The sequence below is a fragment of the Panulirus ornatus genome, chromosome 17 (genome assembly GCF_036320965.1).
Source record: "Panulirus ornatus isolate Po-2019 chromosome 17, ASM3632096v1, whole genome shotgun sequence".
Taxonomy (NCBI): Eukaryota; Metazoa; Arthropoda; class Malacostraca; order Decapoda; family Palinuridae; genus Panulirus; species Panulirus ornatus.
The window spans coordinates 24,864,709-24,888,468 of record NC_092240.1 but is presented as its reverse complement, the minus strand read 5'-3'; the positions used below and the strand labels follow the sequence as shown (position 1 = coordinate 24,888,468).

The 23,760-nt window shown below is 40.9% G+C and overlaps 1 protein-coding gene across 5 annotated transcripts in view; it reads left to right on the top strand.

Moving 5' to 3' along the window:
- Window positions 1-23,760, top strand: part of LOC139754644 (uncharacterized) — a 367,745-nt gene that overhangs the window by 234,494 nt on the left and 109,491 nt on the right. For all 5 annotated transcript variants that reach the window (XM_071672165.1, XM_071672161.1, XM_071672163.1 and 2 more), the window contains one exon: window positions 19,268-19,482. In XM_071672165.1, the coding sequence (XP_071528266.1) occupies window positions 19,268-19,482 (215 nt within the window). The remainder of the gene's footprint in view (window positions 1-19,267; window positions 19,483-23,760) is intronic.

Here is a 23,760-nt window from a genome sequence, read left to right as displayed (position 1 = left end):
TCTTGCATTCATTACTACAACAGAAAAGTGACTTACGCCCTCTCCCTGTCTCCCTCATTTAACATTATGGTGGTAATGATGCATTATAGTGTGATACACTTACCTTATTATATCAGTCTTCATGTTTTGTCTCAGTATAATAAAAAAGAAATGAAAATTCGACCCAAAATTTAGGGTACATTTAAAAAATCTTTTACTGGCAGAAGTCGTTTATATAACCGAACGCTTTGACAACGCTATTTATAGCCAGGCTACAACGTTTTCAACCCCCTTCGCTCTGTGTACATTGTTTTAAAAAGTTTTCCATTTCTCTACGCTATGCGGAATGGGATACCACGCTTTCAGGGCCCCATTCCGTATTGATGTAGATTATAGTATAATTCTCCTTTTCTGATTTAGTGAGGATTTTCATCATACACGTTATATAAATATTTGAATATAAAAACTGGTTATCCATACTTTCCACGTGTCCCCGAGACACATAGCCTATCCGCTATCTAACGAGTGCGAGAACTTCAGCAGGTTTGAGTAGAGTATTCTTTCCTGACTGCCATTCTTAAGGAATTATGTTTGTTCTGGCCTTCTGGTATTTTATCTTCGTATGGTAAAGTTGATGATGATGCATCGCTCACCTGGTGATCCTGGACTCCGCATGACATTGGTAACACCCCGAGCGAGAACTTACAGACGAGGATATATATATATATATATATATATATATATATATATATATATATATATATATATATATATATATATTTCAGTGAGGCGCGATCTCGAACCTGCAGTAGCCGCAAGGTTTCATAATAATGATAATAGTAAATATAATCATGATAATGATAATAGTAATAATTGTAATAATAATAATAATAATAATAATAATAATAATAATAATAATGATAATATCGCTCATATGTTACGTTATGATGATACATTTTCGAGCTCTTAGGTCGTATAAGTGTTTAAAATAACAGACGACGCGAAAGATAATAAAGATGTCTATGGACATTTTCTCGCATGACAGGTAACCTGGTTCCATGTGATGACGGTTAGACCTAATAGTTTACTCCAGTAGATAAAGAACGAATGGAGTCTTGGTTATTGGTCCAGCTTCTCATGCATTAAATGGTCTCAGGTTCCAGCCAGTCGTCTTCGTGAATGTTCTGTTGACGCCATACCATGTTATCACTCCAACCTACCTAGATCTTTGTCGCCTCTGTCGTGGTTTGGTCATTTCTGCCTTCGTCTACATGCTTGTGTGATTTATGTTGTTCACCCACAGACGGACTTGAAATTCTCCTGATGAAATGAATGTTTTTGGTTATCAGATTTTCATAGTCTTTCATCGACCATGTTGTCATGCTAATTCTGGGTGTCCTCCACACGGGGTGATATATGGCTGTATTGTGATACGTCGGATAGCCTCGCTGATCTCGAACCTCGGTTACATCAGTGGTTGGTTGACCTCATAGTGGCCATTATTCATTTGACTCTCGACGTAAATGTATTTCAGAACTGTTTTTGAGTAATAATATTTTAATTTTGTTAATCATCATTTCCTCAGTGCAGTGGAAGGATAATAATGAGAGTCACTGATGACTGTTGACTTAGATCCTGCAAGTTAGGAAGGAATACGCAGGTTTCCAGATGTTGACGCTGGTATGTGCTAGTTGTGAAGGCCGATGTTGTTACGTTACACCTCCCGCCTGGCACGGACCATTGTCTTGTGACGGTCCGTTCTCTGGTGTTTGACTGGAAGACGATACCACAGTTTTTTAGCACAACATGATACTCACTTCGCTGAAAGCCTTATACATACATGGGCAGACCTTCCGCTCTACGGATGTGGTTGAATTCGTCCGCGCCGAATTGTGACGTATGACTCGCACTGATTTCGTTTACAAGGGTTTTACCCTTTCGCTCATCATGGAGCGAAAGGGTAAAGGGTAGTTATTTTCTATAAGATAAGTATACCTTTTTTTAATGTGTCATCAAGGTTGTGGCCGTGATGTCCATTTAAGCGTAGCCGGCATGAATGTAAAACTCCCTCTCCTTAAAGTAGTACATTATATAAGTAATTACGTCTTGACACAATATAGTTTATAGGTAGGTGCTTACCTATTTTTTCCTTGAGAACTATAGAGAGCTGATATTGGCAGTGTTTTGTTCGCATAGACGTTGAAGGATCTTTGGTCTCTGGCCCCATTGTGGTTTTATTATAAATGATAAATACATTGTGATTATATATATATATATATATATATATATATATATATATATATATATATATATATATATATATATATATCGTTGAACGGCCTGGTGCGGTTACTTTTTAATGTTCGCTTTTTCAGAAATGCCCATATTTTCTAGTATATGTCTGTAAGGCTCGTATATAAGTCTTCGTAAAAGTCTTTGACATTTCGTTTTTTCATATGACGAACATCTTCAGGAATGAGTCAGGTTGAGAAGTGAGCAGATGTCATGCAGGAGAAGACACATAAGAACACAGCCAGTGGGAGACCCCGTCCGCTCTTTGAACAGAACTCGTCTCTTGATTGGTTGCTGAAGAGACGTAGTGTACGATCTCGTCAGATGTTTTGTATTTGATGGCAAGTCGTTTTTTTTTTTTTTCCCAGAACAGGAGAGTCTGTGATGTAAAGACTCTTGATGCATGGTGAATGCGCCCCCCCTCCCCCCCCCCCCCCCCCCACCACACACACACATCATCGTCAGCATCCTTCAGTTCTGGGTCTTCATAATTCCTTGCATATCTTCTGTGGATAATTTCCAGAGGGTGGTCCTCTCTTTTCCCTTCCTTTTAGCTGACTTAGTCCTGAGGTGCTTTCTTGATGGAATATCAAAATTTTGACACAGTTTCTACGAACTTTCTAGAACTTTAGAAAACTCCCGCAAACAAGTTATGAAAAGTCGTTTTTCTTATTTTTTATTATTATTATACTTTGTCGCTGTCTCCCGCGTTTGCGAGGTAGCGCAAGGAAACAGACGAAAGAAATGCCCCACCCCCCATACACATGTATATACATACGTCCACACACGCAAATATACATACCTACACAACTTTCCATGGTTTACCCCAGACGCTTCACATGCCTTGCTTCAATCCACTGACAGCACGTCAACCCCGGTATACCACATCGCTCCAATTCACTCTATTCCTTGCCCTCCTTTCACCCTCCTGCATGTTCAGGCCCCGATCACACAAAATCTTTTTCACTCCATCTTTCCACCTCCAATTTGGTCTCCCTCTTCTCCTTGTTCCCTCCACCTCCGACACATATATCCTCTTGGTCAATCTTTTCTCACTCATCCTCTCCATGTGCCCAAACCACTTCAAAACACCCTCTTCTGCTCTCTCAACCACGCTCTTTTTATTTCCACACATCTCTCTTACCCTTACGTTACTCACTCGATCAAACCACCTCACACCACACATTGTCCTCAAACATCTCATTTCCAGCACATCCATCCTCCTGCGCACTACTCTATCCATAGCCCACGCCTCGCAACCATACAACATTGTTGGAACCACTATTCCTTCAAACATACCCATTTTTGCTTTCCGAGATAATGTTCTCGACTTCCACACATTCTTCAAGGCCCCCAGGATTTTCGCCCCCTCCCCCACCCTATGATCCACTTCCGCTTCCATGGTTCCATCCGCTGCCAGATCCACTCCCAGATATCTAAAACACTTCACTTCCTCCAGTTTTTCTCCATTCAAACTCACCTCCCAATTGACTTGACCCTCAACCCTACTGTACCTAATAACCTTGCTCTTATTCACATTTACTCTTAACTTTCTTCTTCCACACACTTTTCCAAACTCAGTCACCAGCTTCTGCAGTTTCTCACATGAATCAGCCACCAGCGCTGTATCATCAGCGAACAACAACTGACTCACTTCCCAAGCTCTCTCATCCCCAACAGACTTCATACTTGCCCCTCTTTCCAAAACTCTTGCATTTACCTCCCTAACAACCCCATCCATAAACAAATTAAACAACCATGGAGACATCACACACCCCTGCCGCAAACCTACATTCACTGAGAACCAATCATTTTCCTCTCTTCCTACACGTACACATGCCTTACATCCTCGATAAAAACTTTTCACTGCTTCTAACAACTTTCCTCCCACACCATATATTCTTAATACCTTCCACAGAGCATCTCTATCAACTCTATCATATGCCTTCTCCAGATCCATAAATGCTACATACAAATCCATTTGCTTTTCTAAGTATTTCTCACATACATTCTTCAAAGCAAACACCTGATCCACACATCCTCTACCACTTCTGAAACCACACTGCTCTTCCCCAATATATATATATATATATATATATATATATATATATATTTATATATTATGTACGAGAACCCCATGACCAACTGAAGGCCTCTGCTGCCTAATGCTGCGCTCCTTCTAGTAGCAGGTAAATATGGACTCCTTTGGAGTGTCCTCTGACGAGACTGAGCTCCCAGTGGTACAGCCTTACCTAAGGTGACTTTTCACTTGCAGTGTAAACGGTAACATCTAACCACAACCAGGTCGCTCACACCTACCTATCCATGGCTTCCCTCGGCCGCTTCACATGTCCTGGTTCAGTTCAGTGATAGCAGGGTGACCCTGTATACCACACCGTTCCAATTCACTCTATTCCGTGCACCCCTTTCACCCTCCTAAATGTTCAGGTCCCAAGCACTCTGTATCTTTTTCACTCCATCCTTCCATTTCCAGTTTAGTACCCCCGTCTTGTCCTCTCCCTTTCTGAAACATACATCTGTTTTGTCATCTTATTTTCTTCATATGTCCAGACCATTTCAACACCCTCTTGAGCTCTCTCAGCCACTCTTATATGACGACACATCTCTCTTTCCCTTTTCTTACTCGATCAAACCACTTGACACCACATTTTGTCCTTATACATTTCATTTACAATGTCTCCACTCTCCTCTGCACAACCTCATCAATAGCCCATGCCTCACATCTGGAGGAAACATAGGGTTGATAGAGGTGATTTGTTAAAACTGTTACCTATATAAGGTGTGAGCAGAAAGCCATCAGAAGCAATAAGGAACTTCTATCTAGAGGGTTAGGCGTGTGTGTGAGTAGGTAGAGATGAGGGTGAGTGGTTTCAGGTGAAGCTAGGTCTGTGGTATGGGTGTGCTGTGTCACCCAGGCTGTTCTGTCTGTTTATGGATGGGGTGGTGAGGGAAGTGAATGCGAGGGTTCAGGGGATAGGGGGTAGGTCTGCAGTCTGGTAGGGGTTGGGGTGTTTGGGAGGTAAGTCAGTTATGGTTTACCTGACTCGATGCTGGTGAAAGATTCGAGCGAGAAAGAGTCTGGTTGAGAATGATGAAATGGTGTAGACCAACGGTTAGAATGAGCGAGGAAAAGTTGAGAGAGGGGAAGACTGCATTGGAGATGGAAGGATGGAGTGGAGAAGATTTTGATTGAAAGGTGCCTGAACGCCTTACTGAGGGGCCCCTGCAACTTCAAGGCTGCGTCACACTCAGTAGTGGGGAAAGTACGGCCTCCTTGAAAACGAAAGTTCTTTGACGAGACTTTGCTCTGTCACCCGACTAAGATACAGACTCGTCAAAGGTAACGTTTCAGTCGCAGTGTAACCTTAGGTAAGCGGCGGAGCCCGGTAATGATTAGCAGTATTTACTGGAATATATAGATAGACATAGATTGATAGATGGATAATATCAGATGATTTTATGATACGTAAGCATAAGGATGTACACAAGTATATGAGAGATGGTAAATTTGAATTATAAGATTATACATTAATTGATAGGCGTGTAAAATAGAGAATTTGATTTAGATTTGCTGAGAATACATAAGTTGTTGAGGGAAGGTGTGGTTGGAGTCCGTAGCCAAGATGGGCTCCGCTCCGTGCTCGAGACAGGCAACATGGTCCTGCATCCCTGTTAGTTGCCCTCGACTGCCTGACGCTTAGATATTATTTTTTCATGGCACTTCTCTCTGCGGCTGCTCCACTTAAGATACATTTCGTGAACTTAAAATCGTAAGTATCTGAGGAAAGATTTTGGATGGAGGGAAGTTTTTGCGGACACTTGCCTGGGTGGCGATGCTGCTGCTGCTGTTGTTGTCAGCGTTAGATTGACCGACTACAACAATATCGGTTGTTGGGACACTTATCTCAGGCCGCACGCTGTTGCTGCCCATCCATTTGTATATAAAGATACGTGTTAATCTCCTCGAGATGATTATAAAGAAGTTCGTTATTATTAATTATGAAAAGGTGTTTAGGATGAACTATTATTATTTTTTTTTTATCAACACACGGGATAAAATCGGTTGATAAAACAGTGCTTGTCAACTTGATTTTTTAGGATAAGATTATTTCGGTATTTTATCATCATCGTGACTCATCTTTCCCAGGACTTTCGAGAAGTTTCACTTTGCTTCGTGTAGTCCCAGCAGACTCGTGTTCAAGACGTCAAGTGTCCTTGATGCGCTATCAACTAGGTTTCCCTCTGGCGGTCGCTGATGGGTTTGCCTGCAGCGATGCGTGAGGTGGAGCAATTTCCCAGCAAGGACTGGTACACATCAGTATGTGAATCACATGACCATAACCATGTTATATATATGCGGGGGGAGGGGGGGGGGATGATAAGGAAACAATAGCCAGGAAAGTGTAACCGCTACATTTCAGTGGCGTCCGTAGTGAGAGGGTCTTTCCTTCATCTGAAACAGTGTTTCTACAGGCGTTGCTCCTCCCTCACGTTAGGTGCGTTCTTATGAGTTTGTTTCTGATCGTTAGTGGAACTTGAAGTTTACCTAGGGAGTGGCCGACACTCCCGACCTACCACAATAACACACAAATGTTTCGTCATTCAGTTCACACCATCTCATTTATCATATTCTCATTACTCCTCTTTTACCGTGTGTGTATTTACAATTCATTCTTCCTGCTCATATCCTAACCAAGACTTGACCTGTTTCTCCATCAGCTTTTCATTAACGCCCCGTTAACACTGTACACATCAGGTCATATCATACTGCAGACCTGAATATTGTCAGAGAAAAGGAGAGGAAGGATGAGGAGGAGATGGAGGTTTGTGAGGTGGTTGAGGAGAGGCAGGCTCGTGAATTACTACGTCATGACAGTCAGGTAAGCCCTGACAAAACCATCATCAGGAAGAATGGCTCAGTGTGAACCATGACGACAGGGGTTATGGCATGGTCTCGAGAGACTACGGAATAGACGTAATGGCTGTTCGTAGTACCAGAGAGAGGTAGGTGATGGTACAATCGTGGGCAGGATGGTCATTGTGGGGTTCACTTACTGTGTGAAGGGTTATGATTTGCACAGGCGCACTAAGGGGGTTCATTGGGCACGTGCCCCCTGAACCCCTTTAGGGCAATTCGGGCCAAGATAGATATACATGAGGTATGAACTTAGCAGGCTGCAGCTACACGCCATGTTACGTAATCTGGGCAGCGATTGGTTGGCTGTATTGCAAGTCGAGCCCAGAGTTGCTGCACTAGATTAAAATGTAGTTCACGTCCTCCCTCAGCAAGAATGCGTCCACAGCGGAATGATGTTTCAACGGTTGTGCGTTTAATGACATCTTTAGTTTTGCTTCAAAGTGTTCTAAGAACGATTCTCATAAGGAATCATTACTGCACTTCCGGTTGTTTTGGATTTGCGCACTTGTATGATTTATGAATTCCTGTTGAGCTTGATATCCATGAAATGCCTTCATAAGTGATATGAATAGTGCTTGAATAAAGCAGTACATAATGAATGTTCTCCCTTTTTTTAATGTCATATGGCTGAAGTGTCCAAAATAACGAGTATTTCAGATTTACATTGTGCCTAAAGGGCTGTGAAGTGTGTGAAGAGGAATGAAAAGTTTTGGCAAGACTCTGAGGGGTTAATGAAGTCAAACTAGAGCGTCACTGTATGTTCTAAGAACATTAAACCTCACGTACAGCATAACACACAGTACGTTACGATTCGCAGGCTCCTAGACATCCACCCCTCCACCTAGCTGCTTAGGTCGGCCCGGACGAGCTGCCATGTTGCTCCTCTGAATGTTTTAAAACGTTTAAAATGTTTCTCGTGGGGTCATTCACTAGGTTTGAATGTATTTTATCTCTCTCTCTCTCTCTCTCTCTCTCTCTCTCTCTCTCTCTCTCTCTCTCTCTCTCTCTCTCTCTCTTGGGTTGTGTAATACATATACAATAACATTGTGATTTATATATATTTTCTTGTAATTATTCTTACCCTTGTCGTCCGTGAAAGGAAAAAATAGATGTATATGTATGTATATTTGAATGTTTCCATGATTCACAATGGAGACCATGTTCCAGAAACATTGATATTATATTATTATACAACCCCAGGACACCATTTTCTGAGGGGAGCCACTGCAGTATCAAGACTGCGCTTCGTCTAGTAGCAAGGAAATGATGGACGTTATTGGGATGAGAAACTGCTCGACAGGACTCCCTTCTGCCAACAGACCATGACAGCCGCACAGAAAGTTATCCCACACACACACACACACACACACACACACACACACACACACACACGGCCTAACTCCAAGCAGAAGTCCGGTAGCGCCAACGTTGACATAAGAATATAATAACGAAATTTGATCTATCTACAAAACCATATGCATTTGTTTCGAGCAAAACTGCCTCGAGTACAGCTATCAGCTGTTTTATGTTATCAAATACCAAATTTATATTCCAGTAGTAAACTTACCTCTCCACAAATGTTGTAATAATTTAAGAGAATTTAACTGACAGTGCGATTAGATTTAACTGAAATAATTCAAAAAGTGCTGAGTGTTGTGATATAATGTGTTCCTATATTACCACTTGTTTTGAGCTTTACTTCTTGAGTTTAAATCTCTCTCTCTCTCTCTCTCTCTCTCTCTCTCTCTCTCTCTCTCTCTCTCTCTCTCTCTCTCTGACCAAATCCTAGATATGTGCTACGTGGAAAAGAAATTATATACATTTTCATTAAACCCAAGGATACTTCTTCCCCGATCCATGAGCTGTCGCAGCTCTGGGACTGCGCTACCCTCTGTAACACACACACACACACACACACACACACACACACACACAGATGTTTATGGACTCTGCTCGAGGTTACACTGTGAGTGAAAAGTCACTTTTAACGAGGCTGCATCACGGGGAGGAAAGTCTCGTCAAAGATCTTCTCACTCCAGTAGTCTACATTTCTCTGCTACTGGAAGTAGTGCAGCCTTTGGAGAGGTCTTTGGTAACACAGGACTTTCATATTCGCCATTTCCCGCGTTGGCGAGGTGGGGTTATTAACAGAGGACTGAGTCTGAGGGAAATTCCTCACTTAGCGCCCATCTCTGTTCCTTCTCTTGGAAAAGTAAAAACTGGAGGGGAAGACTTCCAGCAGGCTGCTCCCTCCCCTTTTAGTCGCCCTCGACAAAATGCAGGGAATACGAGGGAAGCATTCTTTCTCCCAATCCCCAGGGATATATATATATATATATATATATATATATATATATATATATATATATATATATATATATATATCATCAGCTATCTTAGTTTATTTTTCATTTTTCCCACCACAACTTCGAGGAAACATGGTCAACGAACTCATTTAGAGCGCCTTATGATGTGATCCATCATTGCTGTTGTGTTATCTATATATTGTGTTACATCTTTTTTTTTTTCATTTTGACGGAAGATGGGCAGTGTTTGAGTGCCCGAAATATCTCGTGGATTTCAAATAGTGAAAACGAATATAGGACATCTAGTCCCACTTTATCGCTGAAACAAAGTTTTCGGTGAGAAAAATAGAAAAATATAGAGTTAGTGAGTGTTGAATGTGTATTTGTCTTCAACAAAGTGTATTAATGAAAATGTTTTGCTTTACACATACACACACACAAACACACACACTGAACCCACACAACATATCTTACATGGATTCAATCAACCACAACCCCCTTCCTGCACAGGACTAGTGGCAGTAGACATCAAAAAAGCCTTGGACACTGTCACCCCCCACACAAAAGAATACTTAATACCACCACCCTCCACGGTAGTGACAAAAGGTGGTTGGCCATTTCCATAACCGGCCACCTTTCCCAGATTCACTCAGGATGACTTCCCCAGTTAAACACTAATACTCTGCAATGGAGTTCCTACTCGACCTTCCATTACCTCGGGCAGACTTCAACATGAAGCGCCTTTTGCATGCAGTTGGTCTCAGATGACGTCACAACATCCTGACATCACCGGAGCAACATGGAATATATGACATGACACAATTGAGACCGAATGTCTACATCTCCGCAGACGTCTACAATTACTTCTCTGCCACCAGCCAAATATGAATTCAGCTCACATTCTTAAGTCACCTTCAGTGGACAGCCTTTCCCTCTGAGCAAAGCACCACCCAAAACACACATAACGCACACGTGACGTGATGTTCACCCTCCACACCAATAACCAGTGTGCCAAACATGGGGAATTTTTTTCCTAGATTTGGGGAATTCTTGGTATTAATAGGGAAATGGGGGACTCAGGTCCGATTTTAGGGAATTCTTTTTTACTGTGAATTCGATTTTCCTTCAAAATTTTGGGAATTTTCACTTTTGAACATTAATTGGATTACTGCATTTTTGGCGTTTATTACAGAAATGTATGACGATAAACAAAGTGAATGAAACTGAAAAGTTTATAAAAGAGAGTAGCAACTGTTTACAAGTATGTTACTGTAGAATGTCAGAATTAACTTCCGTGCTGAATGATGTTGTGTACTTATTTGTGAACAGGACAGAACAGAATGTCCTTTATATATTTAGAATATTTAGGCTTATGATTATGTTATATGAAAATGTTAAAACTAAGTGGTGCAATGAAAAGGATTTTAGATGTCAATAAGGGGGCCATGATTTTCGTGACACATCATGTTACTTATTTCGTAAAGCATTTGTAATAAACCAGAGACAAACCAACTCGTGTGATATGTTGGTTTTTCATTATTCCAGTCCCCATAATCTCCCCCCCCCCCATATTATTGTATAGGAGTATAAATTGATCAGTGTGAATTGATGCTCACAACTGGAACAAAAATTTTACGTTCTGTACACAGTATTATGAATAGGTGTGATGAATGAGGACTTTATATAATAGTACAGTAGCGTGCAATATACATACACTGAACGTTTCTCTTTTCCCAAAACAAATCAGTCATGTATAAAAACTTTAATTACAACTATAGCTCGTAACAAAAATATTTATTACAAACGTACGTAAAAAATGGGGAATTTTTGCCCCTCAGATCTGGGGAAATTTGAAACACAGAATCTGGCAGCACTGCCAATATCATCAACATATAAGCAACACACAGACTAAATGCCCTTAGAGCACAAATTGGCATCAGATTTGGACAGGAAAAAGAATCCCTCAACATCCTCCACAAACCATTCATCTGCTTCACTGTGCCTTATGTGCTTGGTCTTCCACCCTCTCAAAAGTAAATATGTAAAGCTGCAAACCACACAAAATAGAGCACTCTGAGCAATCACTAGCTGCCTAGCAACCACAAACGCTCAGCAGCTTCACAATGGAACAAAGGTCTTCCCAGTGCAGTTCCAACTCAGCACTCAATTCTGTGGAACAGCACCTAGACCTCTCCCACCCACACCGCTCCATAACCAGCCCCCAAGTTGAAATCAAAAGTTTACTCCTGTCTCACACTGCAGTAACCTCTATTTACAGATACCCCCACCTCCAGAAATATAACTGACAAAACACGTATACTTTGAAATAACTTGACAAGAACTAAACAGCTGACCTTCCAGCTCAGTTGTATATTCTAACCTGGCAGACATACACCCATAAGAAACCACACTCCCCAAACATGAGTCATGCTCACTTGCTTAAGCTCTTGACATCACCCATCAGTTCAACACTACGAACACCATTTCATCATATCCCAAGACATTTCATGCCCATTATGCAACAACCACAAAGGAGACCATACACTTGCAACTCAGTTGCCATGCACTTCTGAATATAGATGTATACACATCACAACACTTTTGACCTATGGTCTTGACTTGGTGGATTTGGTCAGCTTCCTGAGTGCTGCAAGAACTTCATAAGGGTAGAAGGTCTTCTGGAGCAGGAAGTATGTATGTACATGCATGCATGGGCCACCTGGGATCAAACCTACATAGATGTGAATCCTGGTCATGGAAGCCAGTCCACAGTCCACCCAACTGTTCATTCTTCCCTGTGGGCTGGTCAGTAGAATGGATGTCTGGTTTAAGCTGGGGTGCATGTGTGCATACATACTTAGAAGTAAAGACATGGTACTGACACATATATACAAGGTTAAGAAATAGGGCAACAGGAGAGTAAAACTCTCCCCCGTAATACACAAATGGGCCTCCGTTACTGACCATAAGTCAGCTAGGACTAGCCGAGGTTTGGAGTTGAATGGGGGTTCAAATCCTGGGCATGGCAGTTGGTCCACACCCAACCTAGGTGTTCACCCTGCTCTTGGGGCTTGTAGATGAATGGGTACTTGACTTAGGCTAGGGCATATGTGTGCATACGTGCATGGGAGTAACCTGTTTCCAGTGTAGCTTTAAGCAAGCAGAGTTGGAAAACACCCCTTCCTTCTCTCTCTCTCTCTCTCTCTCTCTCTCTCTCTCTCTCTCTCTCTCTCTATATATATATATATATATATATATATATATATATATATATAGAAGGAAGGAACAGAGAAGGGGGCCGGGTGAGGATATTCCCTCAGAGGCCCATTCCTCTGTTCTTAACGCTACCTCGCTGAGGCGGGAAATGGTGAATAGTATGAAAGAAGATATATATATATATATATGGGGATAAGAGAGAGAATACTTCCTTCATATTCTCTGCATGTTGTAGAGGGCAATTCAGAGGTGCAGCAGAATAAAGGTGGAACCCCTCCCCTTCTTGTATTTCTTTATCTGTAAGATGGAACAGAAGGAAAGCCAAGTTAGGAGCACTAATCCTCCACAGGTTGGGATATGTAAATGTGTTTGGCTATAACCAAGATGAGAAAAAGGGAGAGGTTGGTAGTACGTTTGAGAAAGGGCACCTGGATATTCTTGATCTAGAATGAGACAAAGTTCAAGGGTAAAGGGGAAGAATGGTTTAGGAATGTCCTGGGGGTAAAGTATGGGGTTAGTGTGTGGGTAAGAGGGATAGCACCTCTGCTGAAGGAGGAGCTGTGGGACTGAGTAAAAGTGAGTGAGCCCCAAACTCACGTGGGTAAAAATGAAAGTGAATTATGAGATGTGGATGATTGTTTGCATGCACCTGGCCACAAGAAGAATGATGAGGAGAGACAAGCAATTTGGGAGGAGCTGAGTGACTGTGTCAGCATTTTTGATGCTAGGGATTGGGTATTAATGATGGGTCATTTGAATGCAGAAGTGGGTAATGTAGCAGATAAGGGTATAATTGGGAGACATGGGTAATTCTGTGGAACACTTATAATTACATGGGTGAGGAAAGATGGTAAGCGACCATAATTGTATTGCATACTTACTGATAGGTGTGGAGGAGAGAGACTCCTGGATATGAATATGCTGAGAGTGGCACCTGGTGGATGTCTGTTCCTTACCTGGTGTAGGTGAGGGTGAAGATTTTCTGAGGCTTTCAGAAAAGAGGAAATAATGAGAATGAGAAGAGGGTGGTGAAAGGAAGCGCAATTAGAAAAGTAGCTTGTGTGAAGATTTATTTGGAGAGATTTAGTGTAGAATGGCATAGCTGAGAGTAAAGGAAGCTAGGAGAGTGGGTGAGGAATTTAAGTTGTTTATGGAAGTTATGCTGGCATGTTCAGGGGAAGTGTGTGGCATGCAGAGGATGGTAGGTAGGCAGATGAGAAGGGATAGTAAGTGTTGGGATGATGAAGTTGACTCTTTAGTGAAAGAAAAAAGAAAGGTATATGGGCATAACTTACAGAGGAGTAATGCAGCAATGTTGTGCTTGATAAATCTACCTCCACAAATAAAGTGGCAAAAGGAAAATAATTGAATGTCACTTATACTTGTGTAAGCTTTTTCTGTATATCTATCTTTAGATAGAAGATAACACAAATATGTATTTATTTTATTTACTATCCTTTTTTGAAAATGAAAGTATTTCAAATGAACTGTTGATTCAGTTAGATGAAGTATCTCTCCTTTGTATTAATTTCATTCCCACATGCAATACATGAGAGTGTACACAGTTCATTCAGAGGCTTTAAATTTGCTCACCTCTGAGGAGGGAAGAGTAAGGGGTTACCTGATCTCAATATTTAGGTTTTTGAAACAGATTAGTGATGTGGACAGAGAAGTCCTTCAGGAGATGTAGGGATGGAGCATCTGGAGAACATGGCATGAAATTAAGCAAGAAATATGTTATAAAAGACATATATAGATACTTTCATGGTGTAAGAGTGGTGGATGAATAGTATTGAATGACTACAGAGAGACAGCTTATATGTATTCAAGAAGTTATATAATATTACAGAATGTTCAAAAGACAGGGCCCCATGAGTGTAAAACTCCGTCCTTGTACAGTACAAACGGGCAATCACATATCCTCAGTTTGTTCCAAGTAGTATTGCTAAAATGACTATGGGCTTCCACTTCAGTATATGGACATCAATTTCCACTTTTTACAGGAAGTCAATTTATCAGATAAGACTGATAGGTCCATTCACAGCTGCAACTTACAAAAGGCTTCCACAGAACACAGTCAGAAATCATTCCTCTTGCATCCTCTTTTAAAATGTCTTGTACTACACAGCTGACTGTATTATTCCATTTGCGATCTTCCACCATTTCATTTGTACCCATGAAAATACTGACATATTTTTACACTTTTCTGACATCTCTCATGCATCTCATGTGGACATGTCCACTTTAAAGGCATCTTTCTTATTATGTGTATATATGACAATTTCTTCACACCACATGCAGTATCTTTCTTAATTCCTCATTTCTTATATCTGTTCTTTTGTTTCCACTTGTATTGTGTGAGTTAATCACATACACTGTTTTTCTTGCATCTTTACATATTATTCCATCACTTCTAATTTCAGATTAATTTTTTGATTTAATTATATTCCCTTCACTACTAGAAAGGGTAGTGAGTGGTGGGATGAAGAAGTAAGATTATTAGTGAAAGAGAAGAGAGAGGCATTTGGATGATTTTTGCAGGGAAAAAATGCAAATGTGTGGGAGATGTATCAAAGAAAGAGACCGGAGGTCAAGAGAAAGGTACAAGAGGTGAAAAAGAGGGCAAATGAGAGTTGGGGTGAGAGAGTATCATTAAATTTTAGGGAGAATAAAATGATGTTTTGGAAGGAGGTAAATAAAGTGTGTAAGACAAGGGAGCAAATGGGAACTTCAGTGAAGGAGGCTAATGGGGAGGTGATAACAAGTAGTGGTGATGTGAGAAGGAGATGGAATGAGTATTTTGAAGGTTTGTTGAATGTGTTTGATGATAGAGTGGCAGATATAGGGTGTTTTGGTCGAGGTGGTGTGCAAAGTGAGAGAGTTAGGGAAAATGATTTGGTAAACAGAGAAGAGGTAGTAAAAGCTTTACGTAAGATGAAAGCCGGCAAGGCAGCAGGTTTGGATGGTATTGCAGTGGAATTTATTAAAAAAGGGGGTGACTGTATTGTTGATTGGTTGGTAAGGTTATTTGATGTATGTATGATTCATGGTGAGGTGCCTGAGGATTGGTGGAATGCTTGCATAGTGCCATTGTACAAAGGCAAAGGGGATAAGAGTGAGTGCTCAAATTACAGAGGTATAAGTTTGTTGAGTATTCCTGGTAAATTATATGGGAGGGTATTGATTGAGAGGGTGAAGGCAAGTACAGAGCATCAGATTGAGGAAGAGCAGTGTGGTTTCAGAAGTGGTAGAGGATGTGTGGATCAGGTGTTTGCTTTGAAGAATGTATGTGAGAAATACTTAGAAAAGCAAATGGATTTGTATGTAGCATTTATGGATCTGGAGAAGGCATATGATAGAGTTGATAGAGATGCTCTGTGGAAGGTATTAAGAATATATGGTGTGGGAGGCAAGTTGTAAGAAGCAGTGAAAAGTTTTTATTGAGGATGTAAGGCATGTGTACGTGTAGGAAGAGAGGAAAGTGATTGGTTCTCAGTGAATGTAGGTTTGTGGCAGGGGTGTGTGATGTCTCCATGGTTGTTTGATTTGTTTATGGATGGGATTGCTAGGGAGGTGAATGCAAGAGTTTTGGAAAGAGGGGCAAGTATGCAGTCTGTTGTGGATGAGAGAGCTTGGGAAGTGAGTCAGTTGTTGTTCGCTGATGATACAGTGCTGGTGGCTGACTCATGTGAGAAACTGCAGAAGCTGGTGACTGAGTTTGGTAATGTGTGTGAAAGAAGAAAGTTAAGAGTAAATGTGAATAAGAGCAAGGTTAATATGTACTGTAGGGTTGAGGGTCAAGTCAATTGGGAGGTAAGTTTGAATGGAGAAAAACTGGAGGAAGTAAAGTGTTTTAAATATCTGGGAGTGGATCTGGCAGCGGATGGAACCATGGAAGTGGAAGTGAATCAGAGGGTGGGGGAGGGGGTGAAAATTCTGGGAGCCTTGAAGAATGTGTGGAAGTCAAGAACATTATCTCGGAAAGCAAAAATGGGTATGTTTGAAGGAATAGTGGTTCCAACAATGTTGTATGGTTGCGAGGCGTGGGCTATGGATAGAGTTGTGCACAGGAGGGTGGATGTGCTGGAAATGAGATGTTTGAGGACAGTATGTGGCATGAGGTGGTTTGATCGAGTAAGTAATGTGAGGGTAAGAGAGATGTGTGGAAATAAAAAGAGTGTTGTTGAGAGAGCAGAAGAAGGTGATTTGAAATGGTTTGGTCACATGGAGAGAATGAGTGAGGAAAGATTGACCAAGAGGATATATGTGTCGGAGGTGGAGGGAACGAGGAGAAGTGGGAGACCAAATTGGAGGTGGAAAGATGGAGTGAAAAAGATTTTGAGTGACCAGGGCCTGAACATGCAGGAGGGTGAAAGGCGTGCAAGGAATAGAGTGAATTGGAACGATGTGGTATACCGGGGTCGACGTGCTGTCAGTGGATTGAACCGGGGCATGTGAAGCGTCTGGGGTAAACCATGGAAAGTTTTGTTGGGCCTGGATGCGGAAAGGGAGCTGTGGTTTCAGTGCAATATACATGACAGCTAGAGACTGAGTGTGAACGAATGTGGCCTTTGTTGTCTTTTCCTAGCGCTACCTCACACACATGCAAGGGGAGGTGGTTGTCATTTCATTTGTGGCGGGGTGGCGACGGAAATGAATAAGAGCAGACAGTATGAATTATGTACATGTGTATATATGTATATGTCTGTGTGTGTATATATATATGTATACGTTGAGATGTATAGGTATGTATATTTGCATGTGTGGACGTGTATGTATATACATGTGTATGTGGGTGGGTTGGGCCATTCTTTCGTCTGTTTCCTTGCGCTACCTCGCTAATGCAGGAGACAGCGACAAAGCAAAATAGATAAATAAATAGATAATTTTTGGTCCATTTAGGCATAGTGTAACTAAGTTTCATGTCAGTACATTGAGGCTAGAGCAAGCATTATCATACAGATTGCCTGCACACTTCACACTTTAATTCTTCCCATTCATAAGAGTTTTCACAGTATGCTCCACCAATTCTTCTCCCTTGAATCAATCGGCTCTCAGCTTCACACACACACACACACACACACGCACACACACACACACACACACACTACTATTCTTATTGATCAGTATTTTCAAATACTCACTCTTGTTTTAGCATATTAACATTTTTAGAAATAATGATTATAATGCAAAAATATTCAAACTCTGGGCTTGAGTTCAGTATACTGTTACATTATTGTTGTGGTAAAATGTCCAAAGATTGCATGAAAATCAAGCTGTTTACCAAATGATTGGATTAGTGAATGTTTATGTCTTCTCAGCACTGGATTGTCAAAACTGAAATTAGGTAATTTAGAAGGAATTGATAGATCTTTTTAAAGCAAATAGATGAGTGTAAATAGGCACTAGCAGAAACATTTTCCATCACAGTCAAATGTATAAAGTAAAACACATGTAGAGAAAGTAATAAGATTAGCAGACTACAAGATGTCATTCCTAATTTAGCTAGGCTGTTGGTATGATTGGTGCTTTGGCATATCTTGCAATGTTAATTATGTGAATTCTAAAGTTAGTGGCCAGAAATTTGAACACAAACTAGAACACTATGTCGTAGACTGAAAAAAAAAATAGATTCATTTAGGGAATATTCCAAACGAACCCTACAAGAAATGACACAAAATCTTATTCTTGATATCAAGATACCTGAAATTCTGAGACTATTCACTTATTCTAGTTGGTATATTTACTTTAAGAAAGACTGTAAGCTTATGTAACAAAGCAAATTTGCATTAGTTTATGTAATGATTATCTACCCACTGGGGTGTGATAAAGAGCCCCTGTAACCTTTGTAGTCCTTTTGTGCTACCTCAATGGTTGAGCATAGGGTGCACAATAAGTAGCCAGTGAGAGTGGTATGAATCAAATAAATCGGTTATGTTTTGTCAGCACATTTTTTTCATCCATCAGAGTATGATCTGTCATTATCTTGCCATGTTCTTTTGTGGACTGAATAGAAACATAACAGATAGTTAAAAAAGAAAGTTAAGCAAGAAAATCCATGTAGGGCCTTGTCACTAAGGGTGACATCTGTTGTGCCATTGTTGCTTATTAACCTTCAGTGAAGGGAAGGTTTTGAGACTATGTACTGTTCTAATGAGATGGCCAAGCTTACATTTGATTCTAGGCGATGTTTGAGAATTAAGGGTTTTTGTTATCACTGATGAGTTAATATAGATGTTGCCTGTGAGTTTTCAAAATTATGAAAAAAGATTTCCAGTCTTAAAGATATTAGCCAGTTTCTTTATAGTTGTTAATTTCTCAAAATAAACAAGAAGCCCCAGTTCTGGAGATATTTTCATTCTGAATGAATTGAAAACTTTTGAAGACTTTCAACCCAGACTTTTAAAGACTTTAAACCAAGTACTGTCATAGTTTACTGCTGTTTCCAAACTCATATCTCTATTTTTTTCTTTTTAGGTAGACAGAAGGAAAGTTAATATTTCATTGATTAGCATTTATTCTGTTGCTATTACAGGGGCAGCGTGGGAGTGGCAGCAGTAAACGAGGTGCCCCATTTGCCCGTGGCAGCAGCACTAGTGAGGATCATGACCACAGCCTACAGAGTGAACAACAGAAGGAAGAACACTTGCCACAACCTCAGTCACAGCAACATCGAGGGCGTGCCATGAAGATCTCAGTACGTGAAGAGGCCACCAAAAAGACTGCTGCACTTAGCACTCCTACCACTAGGTGAGACCTCAGTGTTGCCTATGATGCACAGGAATCTTTTTGTTACACAAAATACCCATTTGCTCCAGGTGAAGTTCCTATGCCAAATAATGTAAGTTATTGTGAAGGGAAGTATTCTAATTTTTCCCTTTCTTTTTGAATCATTTCACTGTTTTCCTGTTGCATTTGGAGAATATGAATACAAGATTATAATGCATTGCAGGTAGAATATCAAAAATCAATAATCCTTAGGATCTAACAATTCTGGATTTTTTCAGATTCTAGAAACATGAATCACATATTGTGGTGTGAGCAAATTGTTGCATTAAGCTGTTTTGTATACCTAATGTTAGATTCCTGATATTATTTGTTTGTAGTATGTTTAAGCATATTTTGTGTAAAACACATGATAAATATTTGATGAAATTATACACTGGAAACTTATGCTCTAAGTTGTCAATAATCTTGAATCATGAGGATCTCGGAGGATATGAATTTTTCTTACTCTCATGTATGGTAAAGTGTGTGGAAGAAGAAAGTTAAGAGTAAATGTGAATAAGAGCAAGGTTATTAGGTACAGTAGGGTTGAGGGTCAAGTCAATTGGGAGGTGAGTTTGAATGGTGAAAAACTGGAGGAAGTGAAGTGTTTTAGATATCTGGGAGTGGATCTGTCAGCGGATGGAACCATGGAAGCGGAAGTGGATCATAGGGTGGGGGAGGGGGCGAAAATTTTGGGAGCCTTGAAAAATGTGTGGAAGTCGAGAACATTATCCCGGAAAGCAAAAATGGGTATGTTTGAAGGAATAGTAGTTCCAACAATGTTGTATGGTTGCGAGGCGTGGGCTATGGATAGAGTTGTGCGCAGGAGGATGGATGTGCTGGAAATGAGATGTTTGAGGACAATGTGTGGTGTGAGGTGGTTTGATCGAGTAAGTAACGTAAGGGTAAGAGAGATGTGTGGAAATAAAAAGAGCGTGGTTGAGAGAGCAGAAGAGGGTGTTTTGAAATGGTTTGGGCACATGGAGAGAATGAGTGAGGAAAGATTGACCAAGAGGATATATGTGTCGGAGGTGGAGGGAACGAGGAGAAGAGGGAGACCAAATTGGAGGTGGAAAGATGGAGTGAAAAGGATTTTGTGTGATCGGGGCCTGAACATGCAGGAGGGTGAAAGGAGGGCAAGGAATAGAGTGAATTGGAGCGATGTGGTATACCGGGGTTGACGTGCTGTCAGTGGATTGAATCAAGGCATGTGAAGCGTCTGGGGTAAACCATGGAAAGCTGTGTAGGTATGTATATTTGCGTGTGTGGACGTGTGTATGTACATGTGTATGGGGGGGGGTTGGGCCATTTCTTTCGTCTGTTTCCTTGCGCTACCTCGCAAACGCGGGAGACAGCGACAAAGTATAAAAAAATAAAAAAAAAATATATATATATATATATATATATATATATATATATATATATATATATATATATATATATATTTTTTTTTTTTTTTTTTCCAAAAGAAGGAACAGAGAAGGGGGCCAGGTGAGGATATTCCCTCAGTGGCCCAGTTCTCTGTTCTTAACGCTACCTCGCTAACGCGGGAAATGGCGAATAGTTTGGAAAAAAAAAAAAATATATATATATATATATATATATATATATATATATATATATATCCCTGGGGATAGGGGAGAAAGAATACTTCCCACGTATTCCCTGTGTGTCGTAGAAGGCGACTAAAAGGGAAGGGAGCGGGGGGCTGGAAATCCTCCCCTCTCGTTTTTTTTTTCTTTTTTTTTTAATTTTCCAAAAGAAGGAACAGAGAAGAGGGCCAGGTGAGGATATTTCCTCAAAGGCCCAGTCCTCTGTTCTTAACGCTACCTCGCTGTCGCGGGAAATGGCGGTTAGTATGAAAAAAAAAAAAAAATATATATATATATATTGATTGAGAGGGTGAAGGCATGTACAGAGCATCAGATTGGGGAAGAGCAGTGTGGTTTCAGAAGTGGTAGAGGATGTATGGATCAGGTATTTGCTTTGAAGAATGTATGTGAGAAATATTTAGAAAAGCAAATGGATTTGTATGTAACATTTATGGATCTGGAGAAGGCATATGATAGACTTGAGAGAGATGCTCTGTGGAAGGTATTAAGAATATATGGTGTGGGAGGCGAGTTGTTAGAAGCAGTGAAAAGTTTTTATCGAGGATGTAAGGCATGTGTACGTGTAGGAAGAGAGGAAAGTGATTGGTTCTCAGTGAATGTAGGTTTGTGGCAGGGGTGTGTGATGTTTCCATGGTTGTTTAATTTGTTTATGGATGGGGTTGTTAGGGAGGTGAATGCAAGAGTTTTGGAAAGAGGGGCAAGTATGAAGTCTGTTGGGGATGAGAGAGCTTGGGAGGTGAGTCAGTTGTTGTTCACTGATGATACAGTGCTGGTGGCTGATTCATGTGAGAAACTGCAGAAGCTGGTGACTGAGTTTGGTAAAGTGTGTGAAAGAAGAAAGTTAAGAGTAAATGTGAATAAGAGCAAGGTTATTAGGTACAGTAGGGTTGAGGGTCAAGTCAATTGGGAGGTAAGTTTAAATGGAGAAAAACTGGAGGAAGTAAAGTGTTTTAGATATCTGGGAGTGGATCTGGCAGCGGATGGAACCATGGAAGCGGAAGTGGATCATAGGGTGGGGGAGGGGGCGAAAATATTGGGAGCCTTGAAGAATGTGTGGAAGTCGAGAACATTATCTCGGAAAGCAAAAATGGGTATGTTTGAAGGAATAGTGGTTCCAACAATGTTGTATGGTTACGAGGCGTGGGCTATGAATAGAGTTGTGCACAGGAGGGTGGATGTGCTGGAAATGAGATGTTTGAGGACAATGTGTGGTGTGAGGTGGTTTGATCGAGTAAGTAACATAAGGGTAAGAGAGATGTGTGGAAATAAAAATAGAGTGGTTGAGAGAGCAGAAGAGGGTGTTTTGAAATGGTTTGGGCACATGGAGGGAATGAGTGAGGAAAGATGGACCAAGAGGATATATGTGTCGGAGGTGGAGGGAACGAGGAGAAGTGGGAGACCAAATTGGAGGTGGAAAGATAGAGTGAAAAAGATTTTGTGTGATCGGGGCCTGAACATGCAGGAGGGTGAAAGGAGGGCAAGGAATAGAGTGAATTGCATCGATGTGGTATACCGGGGTTGACGTGCTGTCAGTGGATTGAATCAGGGCATGTGAAGCGTCTGGGGTATACCGTGGAAAGCTGTGTAGGTATGTATATTTGCGTGTGTGGACGTATGTATATACATGTGTATGGGGGTGGGTTGGGCCATTTCTTTCATCTGTTTCTTTGCGCTACCTCGCAAACGCGGGAGACAGCGACAAAGTATCAAAAAAAAAAATATATATATATATATATATATATATATTTTTTTTTTTTCATACTATCCGCCATTTCCCGCGGCAGCGAGGTAGCGTTAAGAACAGAGGACTGGGCCTTTGAGGAAATATCCTCACCTGGCCCTCTTCTCTGTTCCTTCTTTTGGAAAATTAAAAAAAACAGAAAAAAAAAACGAGAGGGGAGGATTTCCAGCCCCCCGCTCCCATCCCTTTTAGTCACCTTCTACGACACGCAGGGAATACATGGGAAGTATTCTTTCTCCCCTATCCCCTATATGTATCCGTGGGGATAGGGGAGAAAGAATACTTCCCACGTATTCCCTGCGTGTCGTAGAACGCGACTAAAAGGGGAGGGAGCGGGGGGCTGGAAATCCTCCCCTCTCGTTTTTTTTTGATTTTCCAAAAGAAGGAACAGAGAACGAGGCCAGGTTAGGATATTCCCTCAGAGGCCCAGTCCTCTGTTCTTAACGCTGCCTTGCTAGCGCGGGAAATGGCGAATAGTATGAAAGAAAGAAAATTATATATATATATATATATATATATATATATATATATATATATATATATATATATATATATTTTTCATACTATTCGCCATTTCCCGCATTAGCGAGGTAGCGTTAAGAACAGAGGACTGGGCCTTTGAGGGAATATCCTCACCTGGCCCCCTTCTCTGTTCCCTCTTTTGGAAAATTAAAAAAAAAATGAGAGGGGAGGATTTCCAGCCCCCCCGCTCCCTTCCCTTTTAGTCGCCTTCTATATATATATATATATATATATATATATATATATATATATATATATATATATATATATATATATATATTTTCATTATTTTGCTTTGTCGCTGTCTCCCGCGTTTTCGAGGTAGCGCAAGGAAACAGACGAAAGAAATAGCCCAACCCACCCCCATACACATGTATATACATA